Raw genomic sequence first — 21152 nt, 5'->3', positions numbered from 1 at the left:
ATGAATATGTGTCAGAATATGGAAGAAATTCCTACAGTTATATTAATTGATGGGATAGAATTAAAACATTTTCTAGTGGTCAGTAGGAATTCTACTACCTGTAGGAAATTAAAAATTAACTTTGACCTCTCCTTAGGACAGTCTCTAAAACAGTCTGTGAGAACAGATGAAGCAAGGCACAGATGATAAAAGTCATGGTAATTTAAGAACTGCACCAGGAGCAGTACAGGAAGACAGAAAGATCCTCTGCTTGAGGTGAGAATTCCTTTCACCTGTGTACACTGACTGCAACACAAGTCTACAGATGGGAAAAAGAAGCTGTAAAATTTTTATAACTGAATTTAGAAGACAGCCCATACCTTCATCTACAAGCTCAGCAAAAAGTCCTATTGCATCACTTTGTTTTGGAGAATCAGCCTTCCTAGAGTCCCGCAACAGCAGTAAAACAAGGGTTGAGTCTTTTGTTTCGCATGCCTTCCTGTAATTTGTATGGGCTCTGTGATCCTCTTCCACTGACCTCCAGAGTTCACACATTGGGTAAGGACAGCAGTATTTGGCAATACTGACAAGAATTGTAATATCACTATATAGCAATCTACCCTCTAGTTTTATATTAGAGATCTGTCGTGAAAGTTGCTAGTTCTTTAATGAACATGCCTAAGAAACCAAAGGCTATTCCTTTAGATTTAATAATATCCTGTTATATATCAAGCTGTATTTCTACTCAAGGATGAGAAGATAGGAAGATCTGCATCTTATAAACCCACTCCTGTGCAAGAGAAAATAATGTTAGGAGACAAAACAGAAGAAATGTAATCTGAAAAGTTCTTATATCAGCTAACTCTCCAAATTTGCAAATATAGTGAACAAGAAGTGTTCATAATAGTCGAGATGACAAGAATAAACAGCAAACATTTCAAAAATAATTCTGAAAGGAATAAGTGGACTAAAAATTCTCATCATATGTTAAACATGTTTTAAAACTTAGACAATTTTTACAATGCAAATCTGAATGAACAGATAAAATTGAGACCAAATAGGAAATCTATAAATATATAATTTCATGTAAAAGTATGTAAATGTTCTTAACTATGGCATAATAAATTAAGGGAAAACGAATATACTACTCAATAAATGTATTGAACTGAGTGGAAATTCTAAAAATAATATACACCAAAATGAAATATGTGTGTATGAATCTAAGTGGACACTATGAATACCAATACTGTATCCTTATGAACTAAGAAAATAAAGCAGATTTTGTAATGGGAAAATTATTTGTTTAATTTCAACATGTGTAACTCTCAAGATGAAAATTTCTCAATTTAAAAATATAAAAAATGTTTTCCACAACTATTTCAAAAAATGAACACATCTATTATACAAAGAACTAAATTGGATACAAGGAAGCTCTGATTGTGATGTAGCCACTCATTTTTTCCAAGGTTTATTTTGACCAGCCTGGATGCCCAAGCAATTGCTCTTTTTGTTTATCACTGCTCCGTGGTACCTCTCTCAAAAACATATTTAGTAAAGATTCTTCTTTAACCTTAATGTTTTATTTCACTTCAGCATTTCCCTCTTGAAACTTGAACACGGGATTTATAAATAAGGGACAGAATTTGAAAAGAATAAGAATTGACATTTTTTTTAACAACTTTATTTTATTTTGCTCCCAGGAATTGAACCCAGGCACTTTATTGCTAAACTGCATCTTAGCCCTTTTTTTTGTTGTTGTTCTTTTCTTTTTCTTTCCCTTTCAAGCTAGAAATGTCAGGTCCTGCAATATCCACTCAAGAAATGTGCATTAAAAAACATTTCTTCTTTAAAGAAGGAATTGTTTCAAATGATTTCTTAATCAAAAATGGTCACTCATACTGGTAAATGATCAATGGAAACAAGCAGGCGAATAAAAAAATATTGCTTTCCCAATTTCATGAAGTCATATGGAAAATAAAGATCTCAGAGGACAATCTGACCATTTTAAGATAAATATTTATTTTCTTACTCCAAAATTCCTGTTTAATCTTTCTAGTATCTGCAATAATTAAATAATATCATCTTTCATAACAAACTGTCATATTCATCATTTTAACTTTGGAAATACAGACATTCAAAATATACAGTTTTAAAAAATATTAAGCCAACGTTCTGTATTACACTATTAATTTTTCATCTTCATTCTCTTTTTATTTGATAAACCTCCTTGATTCTCCTTGATTCCTTGATATATCTAGGCTTCACATGCTAAAGGTGGCAACATTACCCAAGACAGGACTGGGGGAAGAAGTGAGAATTAAAATGAAGAGTAGGGTGGAAAAATTCCTCCTCCCTTTTAAATTTTTTGAACTCACATTGACAAGAGAATTTCTGTGTATGCATGTGTATATGGGTATATCCAAATTCTTACCCTTATCACAAAGATGGAAATTTCTCTTTTATTGTCCATTTTCCATGATGTTCCAAACAAATTTTTCTAGGCAAATAGCTATAAGGCAATTTCAAAATCTTTTAAAAATCAGTAAATACCCCAATTTAACAATCAGATTAGTAAATTAATTACTCCAATCAAGTTTGAGTGTGAGTTGACAGAGGTTGCTTAAAAATGTGGTAGATTTCTGTTAGAAATCATCAAAGCTAAAAAAAAGTTTTCTTAATTTAATGTGTCTGATATATGGAGGTGATGGCATAGATAAGCAATTTATAACATAGAGTATAAATTCTAACGAGAGATATAGATCATCTTGAGTGAGAATCTTCATTTGTATGGTGGCTTTTCTGTTCCAGAGCATTTTCACTACCGTTCAGCAGCCACTTACTAACTCTTGCATTATTAAATTATATGGAATTTTCAATATAGAATAAATCAGGAGTCTAGTACTCTAAGACAGATTTTCTATTCTTCACACATTAACAAAGTCTTCCATCTGTAGTAACCAACTGGCCATTGAGATTCCAGGGAGCCACTATTAGGGGTGGACTGCAGAGCTGTTGTATTTTCCCCAATGATATTTGAATGACAAACACTTACAACTGTAGATTTAATGGTGGTGCCATCCAGCCAGGTCCATGCCTTCTGTGGGTGTGTAATGTTTAAAACCCAATCCAAAAGTGGTTTCCAACGTTGTATATTACTTTGTATGAATTCCTGTGAAAGGATTCCAGTGAAAATGAACTGAATTAAGCCTATCAGTATATCCTCTTCTCATTTTTTTCCCCTGACTTATAATGGCCTTAATGTTTATCTTGCTATTCAGGAAAATTATAAGAGGTGTTCCATAGTTTTAGGGAAGAAACTCAATATAGGACGGTTTTCAAACTGCATGATCTTGTCAGGTGAGGGCATGGTGCTGCTTCATGGAGGTCATGACCACGTGAGCAGCTGATGAGAGGTGTAAGGGTATGTGAAGTCCCAACAAAGAATTAATAAACCTTCCTGATGAAGGCAACTGTTCACTAGTTGTTTTTAACAGAGAGCAGTCTCAAACAAATCTGGTCCCTATGCTGAACCTATACACTAGCCAAACTAAAAAGCCCCATATCACCTTTCCCAGGTACTAACCAATATCCCAGAAATTGATAATGCTTTGATGAGTATCTCTGATCTTTCCTATCTTTCCTTCCAAGAACTAACCTGGAAGGATAATATTGATAGTTAATGGGCCTTGGTTTAAAACCTAGCTTTGCCATTTACTTGGAGGAGCAAATTGTCTAGTTGCACACCTGGCAAAGTTCTTATATGGAGACAGGGAAAATTCTACCTATCTCACAAGTTTATCTTGAGCACTAAGTTATACAAAAGTTGTAAAATGCATAGTGCAATGCCTAGCACATAGTAGGAATTCAACAAATGGAAATAATTAATACTTGTATAATTCCTTTGTCATAAAATGTACCTACTTTTCCCAGTCTTGAAAGGGTTAATTTTTAAAGACAGATTATTTCTTACCAGCTCTGCCTTGTCTTCTATCACCAAGAGATGTGACTTTTTCAGTGAACATAACTTTTGGCTATCAATCCATGATTTAAAATTCATGAAAAATTATAGCATTTCCCTTTTTTGTGCAACCAATCATTAGGGCATAAGTTTTCTGAATAGGAAGACAGGATGAAATAGAAATGAGAAAGAAGTTTCAATATCAAAAACAATTTTTTGCATTAATTTTTTAAAAACTTCTCCATTAAATGTAAGAATTTTGCCCCATTTTTAAGAAATGAACTCCCTTTCCAGTGAAGAATATCTTTAGAAGAGACAATGCTAGAACATATTCATATTTATTATTAAGTAACTACCTCACATGAAATAATTTTGTGAATTCACACATGAATATATGAAATTTTTGCCTAACAAGAAACTTATGAGAGGCATAAAGTTATTAACTTTAAACTTCTCTTTGTGGGTATAAGGATATGAAGGTTAGCTAAAGTATAAAGAGGGAAAGTGAAGCAGAGATTCAGTAACTGACTCAAAAAGTCAAAGAGATAATAAGTGCAAGGGCAGAGGGAAACTTAAAGTAATGGTCATATTAATACAAGCAACAACAGGTGTTGGCGAGGATGTGGGGAGAAAGGTACACTCATACATTGCTGGTGGGGCTGCAAATTAGTGCAGCCACTCTGGAAAGCAGTGTGGAGATTCCTTAGAAAACTCGGAATGGACCCTGCATTTGACCCAGCTATCCCACTCCTTGGCCTACACCCAAAGGACTTAAAATCAGCATTCTACAGAGATACAGCCACATCAATGTTCATAGCTGCTCAATTCACAATAGCCAGACTGTGGAACCAACCTAGATGCCCTTCAATTGATGAGTGGATAAAGAAACTGTGGTATATATATACAATGGAATATTACTCAGCCATAAAGAATGATAAAATTATGGCATTTGCAGGCAAATGGATGAAATTGGAGAATATCATGCTAAGTGAGATAAGTCAATCTCAAAAAGCCAAAGGACGAATGATATCGCTAATAAGTGGAGGATGACACATAATGGGGGGGAGGAAGGGTTAGTGTTAGGGTTAGAGTTAGGGATAGGGAGGGGGGCAAGTATGGAGGAAGGAAGCACTGTATAGAGGGTAAAGAGGGGTGGAGGGGTGGGGGAAGGGAAAAAATAACAATGAATCAAACAACATTACTCTATGTAAATTTATGATTACACAAATGGTATGCCTTTACGCCATGTACAAACAGAGAAACAACATGTATCCCGTTTGTTTACAATAAAAAAAAATACATTGAGACAAACTACAAAAGAGATAAAAGGTGCTATACTCTTAAGGAGCTAAAAGGGCAAATTTTCATCAGTCTGATCTCTGACTCTGTTCCTGTCGTGACTGTAAGAAACTGTCTTTCAGGATGTAGATCAACCCAAGGTTTGAACCACGAAACAACTTCTTGGGAAACCGTGACCAGAGGTGGGAAATCTTTTTTTCCTTTTTTTTAATAATTTTAGTAATCAAGATCTGTGAGTCCACTGAACAGAAGGGTGATTTTAAAAATAGAGAATAAATAAAATATTTTATTTTTTTATAGCAGTAACCACCTTTAAATTCTAACTAGAATCTTCAAGGAGATTTCGAGTATTAAAAATCAAAGAATGTGAAGGTTACCTTTTGAAATCAGAGATCCTAAAGGTATTCAGGGGAAAAAAATCTGCTGAGGGAAAAAAATTCTCTTTAAAAGTTTCTTTTTGATGCAGGAAAAATATATTTTGTACATACATTATCCAGAAATTTGTTAAAATGAAATTATGTGCCATGACATATATGTATCTATATTCTATATGTCTCAATGACCACCAAATGATCTCTATAAAAGGAAAAAAGTTGAATGAAATGGATACTATTTCATGATTACATTCAGAAAGTGTACATTATAGGTTTCAATTGATGCAATGTGTTTTATATCTTGTCATATAAATATTGATATATTTTATTTAAATTTTAATTACTCCACTTATTAAATGTGATATATTTTAAATACCCATGAATTTGTGCATAAACTTATCCAATGTATCAAATGAGATAATATAAAAATAGAAATGTAAAATACTCTATACAAAAGTTTTGAGTGCTGCAGTGCTGGACCTCAGTGGAGTAAGGGCTCCAATGACCTAGAGAGGTCTATGGGAGCACGTGTTTGTGACTTGGCTTCCTATCTTCAAGAGGTTTCTAGAAGTTCAATCTGAGTTCCTTATTTCAGCAAAGCAACCTTTAAAAGGCTTGTTCAGTACTCTCCTTGTTTCACTATGCCAATAGTCAGGCCAAGTTAAATGATACTTATTTTTGCAAACAAAATAATTTGACTTTGATTATCTTTGATAGAAATAGAATGTTGTAGAGAAAAATGTTCAACTGAGTATTGGTACCACTAAAACTTGACTGCCTAGATACTTACCTAGACTATCTGTAGAAGACCCACAAGCTAAAGTTGGTTGCTTCCCTCCTCTACTCAGAAGAATAACTATGACTGTGACATTAATGTATATGTCACTTAAGATATTTCAAACTGCAAAAAAGGATATCTACTGAATTGCCGCCATAGTGCTCATGCCACCATCTAAAGGACACGTTGAGCCCAACATATAGTAAATTCCTAGATTGACTGTTTCTAGACTCAGAAACTCATTTTGCGGACTTCTCGATTACAATGCCCTTATAACCCTAATCCCTTCTCCTCAGTTACCAGTTTAACTTCTGAGAAGTTTCAGATGGGAGAAATAAAAAGGATGGAATAATGCCATCTCCAATATTCTAGTTTTGCATAAAATTATTTCAATATGAAGACATTGAAATTGAACAGACAGAAAGAATCCTGGAGGCTCCCTTCTCTGACCAAAGGCAGGAACTTTTAAGAAATGATGGGGGCACTGCTTTCCTTTTCATGGGTGGGGAATGGCTGGGGTGGTGTGAGGGGGTCACTCACAGGAAAAAGACTGGGAATAAATATACCAATTACCCTCATACTCATTTTTGAGGAGTTGTTGGTCCTAAAGAAGATAAGACCACTTGCATAGTGGATATTATAAACTTTCTTATCCCTACTTTGTTCTCCTGAAAAAACCTGTATGTTTTGCCTAAAGAAATTTACTTTTAGTCTCAAGAGGCCATTCTTTGAGGTCTTTCTTCCTCACAGTCTTTCCCCAGAAAGCTAGGCTAACAGGTTAGTGATTTAGCTACTTCTCTCCTTAGCTCCTACATGCATTGTAATAAAACTTTGTCTTTTGTTAATCTGGCTTTTAGCAGTTTGACTTATTTAGTTGATGCCCACCCCCAGTGAGGAGGGCGGAAAAGATTTCCCTTCTCACACTACAATGAAATAAAATTAAATACCCTGCAGAGTTTGCATTATCCTGCTGTTTTCTGGGAGAAATATTCATACAATTGCAATATTTGGTTCCATTCTCATTATTAAATATCTCCTCACTGTGGTTATCATTTAAGGAATGCATGCTTTGATGACTTACGAATAAATAAAGACATTAATAGCAATTATATTCTATAAATGTGTGTGCGTTTTAATTATTTATTTCAATGAAACTAGCAAGTGAATCCACAAATTGCTTGTCAAGAAGATATCTATTCATTTACATCTGACAACAAAATTAATTTAGATATTTGGGGAATTTCTTCCTATAAAAACTTAAGTAGAAACAAAATAGGCATTATCTAATAAAACTAAAGTAAATTTAAGTCTTCATCTCTTTAGTCTGATGAGTGATCCTGAAAATTCTGCATATGATCTTTCCTATAAAAAGAGGAAATGCTTAGCAAACTTACATATTCTTTTAAGTATCAGAAATGGTGTATGTAAAATGTTTACATCACTCCTAACATGTAGTAGATAGCAACAAATAAAAACAATATTGAATATAATTGTACATTTTTTTATTTATATTTTGTCGGCAAAGATCTTAAATTTAATTAGGACTTAAATTTTAAAGTAGCTGATAATTTTTGTTCAAAACTTCAAAGCACCAGGTCAACTTGTAAAGTCCAAATTTTTACTGAAAAGGCCAAATCAACTTCCACAAAAGTTAAAATCAATCACCAAACTAATTAACTTCAGTTCATAGAATAGTGATAGTCACTAAATATTTACCAAGCAGGTAAAGTTATGAACAAATAGTTTTTCATAAAGTAACACATTTGTTGCTTCCTCTATACAAGTGAAAACTAGTTCTAATGGAATCATCAATGGTATCACTTAATGTCATCATAGTTAAAATAATTGAAAAAAAAAAAGAGTATGAGGACTTCATAAAAAATGTAGGAAGTTAGAGAATGTAGACTTTAAAAGATAAACACTTAAGGAAATGTTTTTATATCTCTAGCTAACATGTAACTTTTTGATTACTCACCCCAAATGATCAGTACTATCACTGTGCCACCAATATAACAAGTACAATGCCCATCAGTTTCAGAGCAGTCTGATGCCACTTTGGACACTCTGGGTAATCTGTAATGAAATTTTTTCTTCTAAAACTTTTAGACATTAAATGAACTTAAAAATGTGTCATATAAATGGAAAATTCTGAGGGTATACATTGTCTTACCATGGTAGAAAGGAATATACAAAGTCTGTTAAATTTCCCGAGATGAATTTATACCTAATTATCTTTTAAAGAATTGGATTTATTGATTATAAAAAGTCAAAACACTCCATTTAATACTTATTAAATATTCTTCTTATATTACCACTTTTGTTCCAGAACCATAATTTATATAGAGAATGGGTGAATATTAGTGATGGAATTATTCCAACTAAAATTTATCACTTATGTTCAGTTACATATTGACTGAATTACTTGGATGATATTCAAGTACTATCAAAATAACTGAAAGAAAGTTAAAATGATTGTCTAAAGGAGATACATAAGCAAAACTGAGTGTTTTAGCCCTTTTCTCAAATCTTATTTAAATTAGAACATATTTATATTAACTCATGAAATAAAACTTACATGCTCATCTTTATAATTATATGCTTTGCTTTAACAAGCAAGCATTATAACAATTTCATAATCTTCAATCCAGGGCAAAGTTGTACTCATTATATTCATTTTAACAATATTTTTAAGCATTATTATTTCCAGGAACTGGGCTGGGTGTGCAGAGATAGATAACACAGTCTATCAGGAAGACAGTTATGCAATATATTATTTCAAATTAAGGTAGCAACTTTTCTTAACACTAGGCTCTAGTTCAAGTTTTTGAATATTCTTATTGATGACAGAATTTAAATTCTCCCCAAGAATTATAGATACATAATTGGAAGTACAAGGGGAGTTATAAATTCCTACCTCTGTATGTCCATTTGTGTTGGCAATGATAGGAAGGTTTTCTTGGCTTCTTTATTACTGATCTTTCTGTGTTTTGTCCAACCACCCTGTAAATAGAAAATCCATTTTTGAATGAGGTGGAAGTAGAGACATTATTGACAAAAACAATCAGAGCCTACACAATGTGGTCTTGAAACAAAGCCCACAGCTCCAAAACCACATAGGATATGGTTTAAAAGGGGAAGGGAACTTTAAGTATTTTACATGAAATGTAAATGTACAGGAAGTTCTCATATGCCAAACAAACTGTTTCCCCTATTATTGCTATCTTAGGTTAGTATGGTACATATACCAAATATTGAATCAATATTGATACATTACTATTAACTAGAGTCTATATTGAAATAGCCTCAGTTTTCACCTAATATAATTTTTCTTATCTGAGGATCCTTTCAGAATACCACAATATATTTGGTTCTCATATTCATATGCTTAGTTGTAATAGTTTCTTACTCTTTATTTTTGGTGACTTTGAAATTTTGAAAAATAATGATCAAATAGTTTGTAAAATATTCCCAAATTGGGATAGTCCACTATACTTTTCATGATTATACATGGGTTACAGGTTTTTGGAAGAAGATTGATGAGATAAATTGTCAATTTCATCACATCTATTGAGGGTATATATGGATTCTCACTGTCAATGTTAATCACCTGGCTGAGATAGGGTTTAAAGATTTATTTAGTGTAAAGTTATTCTTTTCCTCACCGCTTTCAATACTGTACTCTTTGGAAGTCAATATGTGCATCTCAAAGGAAGGATTGGGGATTGTATAAACACTGTGAAAACATTATTCAGAATTCTCCTCCTGGGAATATTTACTTTTCTATTTACTTACTCATTTATTTTGGCATATGTTTATTGTATTTATTTTATGTTTCCAGTTATAATCAGTACTACTTTTTTGTTGCCCACATTTTTCTAGCTTTGGCCATTGGGAGCTCTATCAGTTGACTTTATGAGTTCACTTCATGCAATTATCTCCAATTCCAATGCACATGAATACTTCTAGCCTCCTCTCTTACAATTCTATAACCTCCCACTCCAACAATGAGAAATCAACATGGCTATTACCATCACCATTAATTTACTTAATTGTTTAATTTCAACATGCATATTTAATGGCTTTGGAATTGTTTCTCCAAACCTCAAAAGAAACTATCTTATCAACTAGATCATAATTCTTATTATGCATAGTTTCTTTTTTCCTACAGGTTCTGCTCATTTCTAGTTACTTAGATCAGCCTTCAGTGAGGATATTTCACATATTTGTAATAAAGTTATATTCTTTTGGTGCTTTCAGAATATCATCCTAGAATTCTCAACCCCCCAAGTTGATGTTTAAATTTGCATGCATTAAGGTTCACTCTTTCTGTCATAAACTCACAGATTTGTGTCATAAATCACCAATTACATCATCATACATGCTCTACAAACTTGCAAATGCTTCATCTTTCAACCCTATACTTCTCCTAAATCCTGGTAACTCCTGATATATTTGCCATCTCAACTACAATAGGGCCTATCCAGATATTGCATGGACTCACACATTATATAGCCTTTTCAGACTGGTTTCTCTCAATGTGCAATACACATTTAAAATTTATCCATATGTTTTTATAGTTTGATAGCTCTTGTTTTTTTTTGGATGGACTTACTATAGGAACATAAATAGCTTGCTTATCATTCACTTATTAAGGAATATCTTAGTTATTTTTAGTTTTGGGCAATTATAAGTAAATTATACTTATAATTATATAATTATAATTATGAGTACAAATACCCATGTGTAGGCTTTTGTATGGATTTAAATTCTCAAGCCAGTTGGGTAAATACCTAGAAAATTGGCTGCATAGTCATATGATGGACTCATTTCAGCTCTGTAAGAAACTGCAGAGTTGTTTTACAAAGTAGCAGTATCATTTGTCTTCCCAATGACAATGCATGAGGCTTTGTCACTACCCCTGCTCATCAGCAATTGGTATTGACAGCATTTTCAATGTTGGCATTCTAGAAAGGTTCTAATGGTATCTCTGGGCTATTTTCCTTTTCATTTCTCTAATGACAAATGATGTAGAACATTTTTTCATGTGCTAATTATTCATTTCTTTATCTTCTTTAATAAAGTGTCTGTTCAGATTTTTTTATTCAATTTCTATTTGGGTTGTTTGTTTTCTTATTGTCAGGTAGTAGGTGTTCTCTGCATATTTTAAGGACATGTCTTTTTTATCAATATGTATTTCACAAATAGTTTCTAACAGCTTGTAGTTTGTGTTTTCATTCTTTTAAAAATATCATTTGCACAGCAGAAGTTTTTGATTTAAATAAAATCCATCTTATTTTTTATTGTTCATGGATTGTACTTTTGGTGTTGTATCTAAAAATTCCTCACTAAATCAAGGTCAATGGATTATCTTCCTATGTTTTCTTCCAGAAGTTTCATAGATTTTTCATTTTATATTTAGTTCTATGATTGCTTGAATTAAAAATTATTTGTTATAAAATTTGCATCTGAGTTTTTTGTTTTTTGCAAATGGACATAGTTTTTCTGGTGTCATTTGCCACACATACATAGACATATATATGAAATAAATGATAGATGGATAGAAGAATCTCCTTTTCTCTACAAAGTCAAAGCCCTTTCTCAAAAATGAGTTTTTAGTGAGGGTGTTCCTATCCTGTTCTGTTGACTCATATGTCTGTTTGTTCACTGATACAGAAGATTTGGCTCCAAAGAAGGGTCCAGGAGTTCTCAGAGAAAGGGGAGAACTCCACTCAGGACAAGTGAGGTTCTTGGTATAACGTGACAGTGTAAGGCCCCCAAAAAGGAAACCCCAACTCTGTCCCATGGATCCACGGCAACACCAATCAACCGCAGGAAGCGTCACTTGATGCAAACCACAAGAGGTGTTTATTCCAGCGCGCTGGGACCGGACTCGTGACTCACGCAGGAGTCGAGGAGTTGAGTCCCTAGCAGAAAATCTTGTAGGTTTATAAAGGCAGAGACCACACATCGGGAGGGGTCGCACATGAAAGGGGGAAAAAGGGGAAAAAAAAGGAAAAATGGGGACCAAAGCTGCCGGGAAATTCCAAAGGGGGTCTGGGTTTGCTGATAACATACAACATGTTTCACAATGTTTTACAACAGGGCGTAGATTCTGGTCAATAGTTTCTGGTAATCCTACTGTTTGAGCACTATCTGGCTATCAGGCTCAATTTACTCTTTTTCTCTCTGTTTGGGGCTGATTCCTGGAACAGCTTTAAGGGCTTCGTTCCCGTCACTGGGAGGGAGACCTTAGGGAGTTGAGATAAAATAGACAGCTTAAAAAAATGTCCATTCTTTCAACAGTGAAGAGTTTCAGCACTCACCAGTCAAAGGCATAGATTGAGAAAGTACCAGATTATCTAGGTTATTCATGTGAGTCAGATTTGGTAGGTTTTCTTGATTTCTTCTTTGATTCATAGGTCATTTGAAAGTGTGTTAATTGGTTTCCAAATATAGGGGATCTCCCAGGGATCTTTCAACTAAATTTATAATTTATTTCTATTTTAGCCTAATAGCATATATTAGTCTTTTATTACTTAAATAATTTCAATTCTATTATACTTGTTCAATGATAGGGAGAAGAATATGGGCTATCCTTTTAAGTATTCTGTGTTCACTTGAAAAGAATGTGTATTAAGCAGTTGCTAAATGGAGTATTCCATAAATGTCAACTAATACAGGCCATGGATTAGGAGAAATGTTTGTGAATTACACATTTGATAAAGTATTTTTATTCTGAATAAAAGCAGGTTCACAGTTTAATATTAAGTCAAAGAATATAACCCAAAAAATATAAATTATAGGAATAGACATTTTACAAAGGAGATATATAAATAGTTAATAAACACAAGAATAGACATTTAGGATAATACTTATGAATATGACCATCAAAAATATAACAGTAGTTCTCACCTCTCTTTGTACTCTGTCCTGCAAACTGTAGCAGCCTCAGTTTATCTGGCCAATAGGATTATACTTTACTTAGGAAGAAAGCCAGAATGGGCTAGCCTTGTCTGGAGTCTCCCTCACCACACAACAGCCTGAACACATTATCAACTCTGTAAGCTAAAGTAACTGAAGGGAAAGACTTATTTCTCATTTCTCAGAGGTCACAATCATACATTGTCTGATGGGCTGTATTCCTGAGAACTGTTTCCCTATTGCTCCATCTTAGCTTAAAGTAGAAACCAAATCACATTTTAAACATCAGAAAACACTGTCAATGCAAACAAATCTAAGAGGACATTTTTTAAAAAGCCAATGCAAATTATTTATAAATACTTTTTGAAGCCATAGCAGTGTGGGAGAGAGATATGTATATATTCATGATGAAGAGAACCAACCACATAGAGGAGAAAACAAACATAAGAATGAATAATCTGCTCTCATGACACTAAGAGTGGCTTGTACAATGTGTGATAGTATATATACATGTGAGAGAATCTAAGTATTTTATATATATACATATACATGTATATTATACATTATACATATATATATAATAAATGTATCACTGACATAAAAGATTCTCTAAAGAGATTATATATATGTAATATATGTTACCTAAATATATAATCTATATATAATTATATATGTAATTATATATAATACAAATATATACATATATATTCTCTTTAGAGAATCTTTCAGCTTTAAAGCAGAAATCAACATTTGTTATTGGTACTTTGTATAGAAAAATTAGTAGGATAGAAACCTGACTTAATTAATGATGAAGTAAACCAACATAAATTTAATGAGAATCACTGAACTCATATTAGATATTAAAATATCTAAGGAAGCAAAAGCTCTAATTGTTCTTCATGACAGTTTACATATAACTTGAGATCTGAGAGATTTATCATGGTACTATATCAACACTTAGATAGTATCCCATTCATTCCTCTTTATTTTTATTTATTATAATCCAATAATGAGTAGGTTTGATGACTTAATATCATTTTATTCTTTTTTATTTGTTATTTTCATTTATGCATGACAGTAGAATGTATTTGGGCAAATTATACATACATAGAGTATAACTTATTCAATTTAGGATCCCATTCTTGTGGTTATACATTACGAGAAGTTATCCTGGCCATGTATTCCAATACAAGGCTATAAAGTTATGTTTGATTAATTCTACTGCCATTTTATTCTTTATAAATAAATCAAAATAATTAAATATCTCCCTTCACAAAATTATGAAAACTTTTGCTACCTATTTTCTCTAATAAATTCCAATTTACATCAATCATATAGGTAGAATTAGTTAATTTAATCATTGACCTAAAGTGAGAAAATGTATAGAAAGAGGTATATGTGATTTTTCAAAACATTCATTCATACTTTTGATACATTTTGACACATTCCAGTAATCCAATTTAAAGTGGGTAAAAATGTAGAGTATGTAAGTCCCAGGTTAGAATCTAGAAATTCAACCATTAATTTACATTTTTCCCCAGAGAAAAATGCAAAAATCTCAGTCATGTTCTCCGCTCATTATCAATCATTCTGAATTAACTTATGAAAAATAATTACATGATTATTTTTGAAACTATGCTAACTCTGAATAAAAGAGCTGATTTCTAGCATATTACAGAAAGGAAGCAGTACTCAGAGCATTGAGACCAATTTCTGTGAAAGACAAGATTAGCATCTCTTGATAACACGTCATTCATCAAAGAAAAGCAGGGCTGAGCCACAGCTTTACAGGATTTGGTTGCTGCACCAGACCACATGTTGTAAAAGTGTCCCTTGGTTTATTGTGCTAATGAAAACTCAGTATGATTGAGAACAAACTGTGAATTTATAGGACTAAAACATTTTTGTTTTAAGATCATGCCTCATAATTACAATGGTGAGTTTGTCAACATAAATTTTGAGTTGTTGACCACCAAATGCTTTAGAAGGTAGCATATGATAATATATATTGGAACAAAATGTTGAAATAAGCAACAGTATTTTAAGAAGTGCTTTTGAAACTAAGGAAATATATCACTGAGCCATAGAATTTGAGCCTGCAAGGAGGTGATGAAATGAGCCAAATTTATAATTTTGAAGCTGAAATCTAGTGTGCACATAAGCATTGTTCTGTATTTGTCATCAGTTTTTTATAAAATTTAGAATATTGGTCCTCAATCCTAAAGTTTATAACCCAAGTAGATTTGGGATGGTATGTGGGAATGCCTATTTTAAACAAAATGTTTTGTATATTGGATTAGATATAGGATTATAAGGCAAAATAATAAATCCTTAGAAAATTAAGAGAATATTTCCCATAGCTTTAGGTTAAAAGATTACTTACATAAGACACTAAAGAGAAAATGGTAAAATTGGCTCCTTTATATCAAGAAATTTTGTTTATCAAAAAAATCAGACCAGGACCCGCCAACATGGGCCGCGTTCGTACTAAAACTGTGAAGAAGGCCGCCTGGTCATCAACGAGATGCACTACACACGCCTGGGCAACGACTTCCATACCAACAAGCGCGTGTGGGAGGAGATCGCCATTATTCCCAGCAAGAAGCTCCGCAACAAGATCGCAGGGTATGTCACACGTCTGATGAAGCGGATTCAGAGAGGCCCTGTGAGAGGTATCTCCATTAAGCTGCAGAAAGAGGAGAGAGAAAGGAGAGATAATTATGTTCCTGAGGTCTTTGCCTTGGATCAGGAGATCATTGAAGTAGATCCTGACACTAAGGAAATGCTGAAGCTTTTGGACTTCACCCATCTCTCCAACTGCAGGTCACTCAGCCTACTGTGGGGATGAATTTCAAAACACCAGGTGGAGCTGTTTGAATCTTTCTGCTATGCTGCAATATTTTTAATAAACCTGGGACAACAACCACAAAAAAAATCATAAAATGTTAAAACAAGTCAGAAAAGATATTTGCAACATTTAACAATATATATTAGCATCAAGTATATTAAAAACATTAATAAACTATAGAATGCAGTCAACTCACAAAGAAAATTAGTAAAAACTCGAAAAGTCCTTCAAATGGGTGCACATTTTACAAGGTGATTGTCTTTTTCATCATTAGAAAAATATGAAAATTTTTACCAACGTGTGATAGCATTAAATACCTGTAAATTGGCACAGTTTTTATCACTATTTGTTGACAACATGATTCTATAGAAGATTAAAAAAAAAAAAAAACTCCACCACCAGAAAATTTTGAGAATTCATAAATGAATTCAGCAAAGTAACAGGATATAAAATCAATACCCACAAATCAAATATTTCTATACTTGAGTGATGAATCCACTGCAAGAGAAATTAGGAAAACAACCACATTCACGACAGCCTCAAAAAATTAAAATACTTGGGAATCAATCTAACAAAAGAGGTGAAAGGCCTCTATAATGAGAACTACAGGACACTAAAGAAAGAAATGAAGGAGACCTTAGAAGATGGATAAATCTCCCATGCTCATGGATAGGCAGAATTAATATTGTCAAAATGGTCATACTATCAAAAGCATTATACAGATTTAATGCAATTCCTATTAAAATTCCAATGACATTCTTCATAGAAATAGAGAAAGCAATCCTGAACTTCATCTGGAAGAATAAGAGACCAGAATAGCCAAAGCAATCCTTAGCAGGAAGAGTGAAGCAGGAGGTATCACAATATCAGACTACAGACTAAACTAAACTACAGAGCAATAGTAACAAAAACAGCATGCTATTGGCACCAAAATAGACATGTAGACCAATGGTACAAAATAGAAGACACAGAGACAAACCCCCCATAAATACAGTTATCCAATACTAGACAAAGGGGCCAAAAACATACATTGGAGAAAAGACAGCCTATCCAACAAATGGTGCTAGGAAAACTGAAAATCCATATTAAAAAAAAATGAAATTAAACCTCTGTCTCACACCCTGCAGAAAAATCAACTCAAAGTGGATCAAGGACTTAGGCACTAAAACAGAGATACTGTGCCTAATAGAAAAAAAAAGTAGGCCCAAATCTTTATCATGTCAGCTTAGGACCTAACTTCCTTAACAAAACTCCTAAAGTGCAAGAAGTTAAATTAAGAATCAATAAATAAGATAGATTCAAACTAAAAAGCTTCTTCTCACCAAAGGAAACAATCAATAATGTGAAGAGAAATCCTATAGAATGGGAGAAAATCTTTACCACATGCACCTCAGATAGAGCACTGATCTCCAGGATATATAAAGAACTCAAAAAACACCAAAAAGCAAATAACCCAATCAATAAATGGACAAAGGAACTAAACAGACACTTCACAGAAGAAGAAATACAATCAATTAATAAATGTATGAAAAAATGTATAAAATGTCTAGCAATTAGAGAATGAAAATCAAAACTCTAAGATTTCATCTCAGTTCACTCAGAATGGTAATTATCAAGAATACAAGCAATAATAAGTGTTGGCGAGGATGTGGGAGAAGAGGTATACTCATATATTGCTGGTGGGACTGCAAATTGGTGCAACCACTCTGGAAAGCAGTATGGAGATTCCTCAGAAAATTTGGAATGGAACCACCATTTGAACCCAGCTATCCCATTCCTTGGCCTATATACAAAGGACTTAAAATTAGCATGCTACAGTGATGCAGCCACATCCATGTTCATAGCTGCTCAGTTCACAATAGCTCAATTGTGGAACCAACCCAGATGCCCTTCAATAGATGAATGGATAATGAAACTGTGGTATATATACACAATGGAATTTTATTCAGCCATAAAGAAGAATGCAATTATGGCATTTGCATGTAAATGGATGGAACTAGAGAATATCATGCTGAATGAAATAAAACAATTACAAAAAAACAAAAAACAAATGTTTTTTCTGATAATCAGATGCTAATCCATAGTGGTGGGGAGTGGGGAGGGAAAAATGAAGAAACTTAGTATTGTGCAGAGGGGATGGAAGGGAGGAATGAGACAGTGAGGGTGGGAACAATGATAGAATGAGACAGAGAATATTATCCTATAATACATGCATGATTACTCTACTGGCATGACTCTGCACCATGTACAGTCAGAGGAAGGAGAAGTTATGCTCCATTTGTGTACAATGTGTCAAATGCATTGTGCTGTCATGTATAACTAATTAGAACAAATTAAAAAATTAAAAATTAATTAAGTAATTGGCACAATTTAACACATTCTGATACTACCAAATGTCAATGACTTGTGAAGCAGTAGGAACAATGGGCCATCATACTGGGACTACACAATAATTTTCAAAGACAGTTTAGTGTTACCTAGTAAAGTCATAAAGAAGCTTCTCAAGAAATATGCAATTCTACTCTTAGATCTTTTTCCTAGTAATGCTATGACTAGTGAATGATTATATTTACCAGGATACATGTATAAGAACATCCATTGTATTTGTCTTTTTTTAAGACCTAAACAATAGGAAACACCTGATTTATCTTTAAAAAGAAGAATGCTAGAAAACTATTGGAGTAATTGAAATTAATGATATATCCAACTACCTGTGATATGGATGAATCTTATAAACAAAATAATCATGTGAAAGAAGAAAGCTACTATATAGACAGATAAATGATGGATCAATAGACAGATACATAATAAATGCAGTCATAATATATAATGCATAAGTTAAAAACAAATTGTTTAAGAGTTAAGTGGCAAAGGGAGATCAGCAGAGGAAAGGGACTAAGGGGTGGGAGGTGGGCAGAAAGGGGGATGAAGGCTGGGGAGTGATACTGGCCAAATCACAATGCTATATTTTGTGAATATATGAATATGTAGCAATAAATCCTGTCAATATGTAGAACTATAATGCCTCAATAAAAATGTGGAAAAACATAAAATAAAAGAGTTAAGTAGCCAAACTCTAAAAAAAGCAAGATAAACAAAAACAATGAAAATTAGAATGAAATTCAGAACAGTGCTAAATATGAGAGAAAGCAGAAGGTTTAGGGAACATGTATGTATTAAATTATTTTGAACTATTTTATCAGTTCATAAGTCTGACTTTATTTTTCCTTAATAAATTACCTTAATATGTAGAGGAACTCTTCATTATATAATTGGAACTGAAAAGAGGCGTTATACATAAACCAACATAAAAGTAGGAATTAATAATTATATTATTTAATATTATTTAATATAAATGTGGGGGAGAGGAGTTAAATAGTTTTCATCTTTAAAACTACAAAAATATCTCTAAAATAAGTTTATTTTATGCTTAAAATTTAAGCTACAAAATTTTAAATGCAGTAATTCTTAGAGTAAGGGGAAAATGTGACATTTTTATGAAGTCATTATTTTTCCAGAAAATTTTTTGCACAGCAGCACAACTGTACCTTGTTTTTGATTTAATTCATTCATCTATGAAACTTGTTTTATTCTTTGCTTTTCCTTTTGACCCTCTCTGTCTAATGTACTCCCATTTGCTCATAATTTTGCCTGTGATTTAAAGAAATTTTTAATATTACTTCCATGGTTCACTGAAATTCTGAAATTTTTGCGAGTGATTTAAATGTATATAGTATATTATATTTGCACTACGTTATTGAGCATTAGCACCTGAAAGGCAGTGAGAGACAATTCACAAAGACCTTGATATCATGACAGAGATAGAGGTTAAGGTGAGGTGGGTAGAGAGAGCATGGGGGAACCAGTTTTGTGGGTGTCTGTTCATCAGTGAATAATTTTGTTTCTGTTGCTTTTAATGTTTACTGCTTTCTTAACGGCATATCATCTGCCATGATTCTGTAAATGAAATTTTGGAGAATAAGAACCTTCAGAATGAGAACATGTTAAAGCAAAAGGTATTTTTACGCGGTTTTTAAGTGATTCTTACAGTTCACATGTGATGTAGTCCATATAAACAGTATTGTTGCCACTTGATATTGATTTGAAAAGTTTACTTAATATGTTCCAAGTCACAGAGTTACTAACATTCTATAAATCTGTACTCAAATCCTCTGTGTCGAAGTCCTGTTTTAGCTAATGTATTATGCTGCCCCCAAGTGACAGCAATTTATATTTGTAAGTACCTGTAACAACTATTTCCCCTTTCTTGGGGATTTAGGAAGATTAAAGATCTATTTACTTCTCCATCATTGAAGTTATTTTTTTTTTCCAGAAGGCAACGTGAACACTAGCCCTCTTCAGTGTCTATGTTGGTGAGAGGTACAGACTTTAAGATCCAAGTGAAGTAAGACTAAATGGGATGATAGTGTTTAAGAACCTGCAAATATTCCTTTTAAAAGCAACAGAAATAAAATTATTCACTGATGAACAGACACCCACAAAACTGGTTCCCCCATGCTCTCTACCCACCTCACCTTAACCTCTATCTCTGTCATGATATCAAGGTCTTTGTGAATTGTCTCTCACTGCCTTCCAGGTGCTAATGCTCAATAACGTAGTGCAAATATAATATACTATATACATTCAAATCACTTGCAAAAATTTCAGGATTTCAGTGAGCCATGCAAGTAATATTAAAAATTTCTTTAAATTACAGGTCATCTATGGATCTTCATAACTGAGATCAAATAAGTAATTTCAAAGGCAAATGACAGCATACATTTAAAGTGATGAGATTTCCAAAGATTTGCTTATCCTTCCAAACTCTTACTAAAATACCCTTCAGAAAGCTCATAATGGTATCATAAATCATAAAATGAATATGTGTCAGAATATGGAAGAAATTCCTACAGTTATATTAATTGATGGGATAGAATTAAAACATTTTCTAGTGGTCAGTAGGAATTCTACTACCTGTAGGAAATTAAAAATTAA

At 33.0% G+C, this 21152-nt stretch overlaps 1 protein-coding gene and 1 pseudogene across 2 annotated transcripts; one reads left to right on the top strand and one right to left on the bottom strand.

The window, feature by feature from the left end:
* Nucleotides 1-268: 268 nt before the first annotated feature.
* On the bottom strand, nucleotides 269-10277 carry LOC306661058 (killer cell lectin-like receptor subfamily F member 2; annotated as a pseudogene). The gene is made up of 5 exons: nucleotides 10258-10277; nucleotides 9303-9388; nucleotides 8364-8461; nucleotides 3950-4091; nucleotides 269-298 (listed from the first exon to the last, which is right to left on the bottom strand). The product of its transcript is annotated as a killer cell lectin-like receptor subfamily F member 2 (transcript).
* A 5521-nt stretch (nucleotides 10278-15798) lies between these two features.
* LOC306660961 (small ribosomal subunit protein eS17-like) lies at nucleotides 15799-16226 on the top strand. Its single transcript, XM_079139712.1, has one exon. It carries the CDS (start codon nucleotides 15834-15836, stop codon nucleotides 16155-16157), a length of 324 nt encoding a protein of 107 aa, XP_078995838.1. The 5' UTR covers nucleotides 15799-15833; the 3' UTR covers nucleotides 16158-16226.
* The last annotated feature ends 4926 nt before the right edge of the window (nucleotides 16227-21152 follow it).

The sequence above is a fragment of the Sciurus vulgaris genome, assembly GCF_902686455.1.
Source record: "Sciurus vulgaris genome assembly, chromosome: 5".
NCBI lineage: Eukaryota > Metazoa > Chordata > Mammalia > Rodentia > Sciuridae > Sciurus > Sciurus vulgaris.
This window is presented reverse-complemented; position numbering and strand designations above follow the sequence as displayed.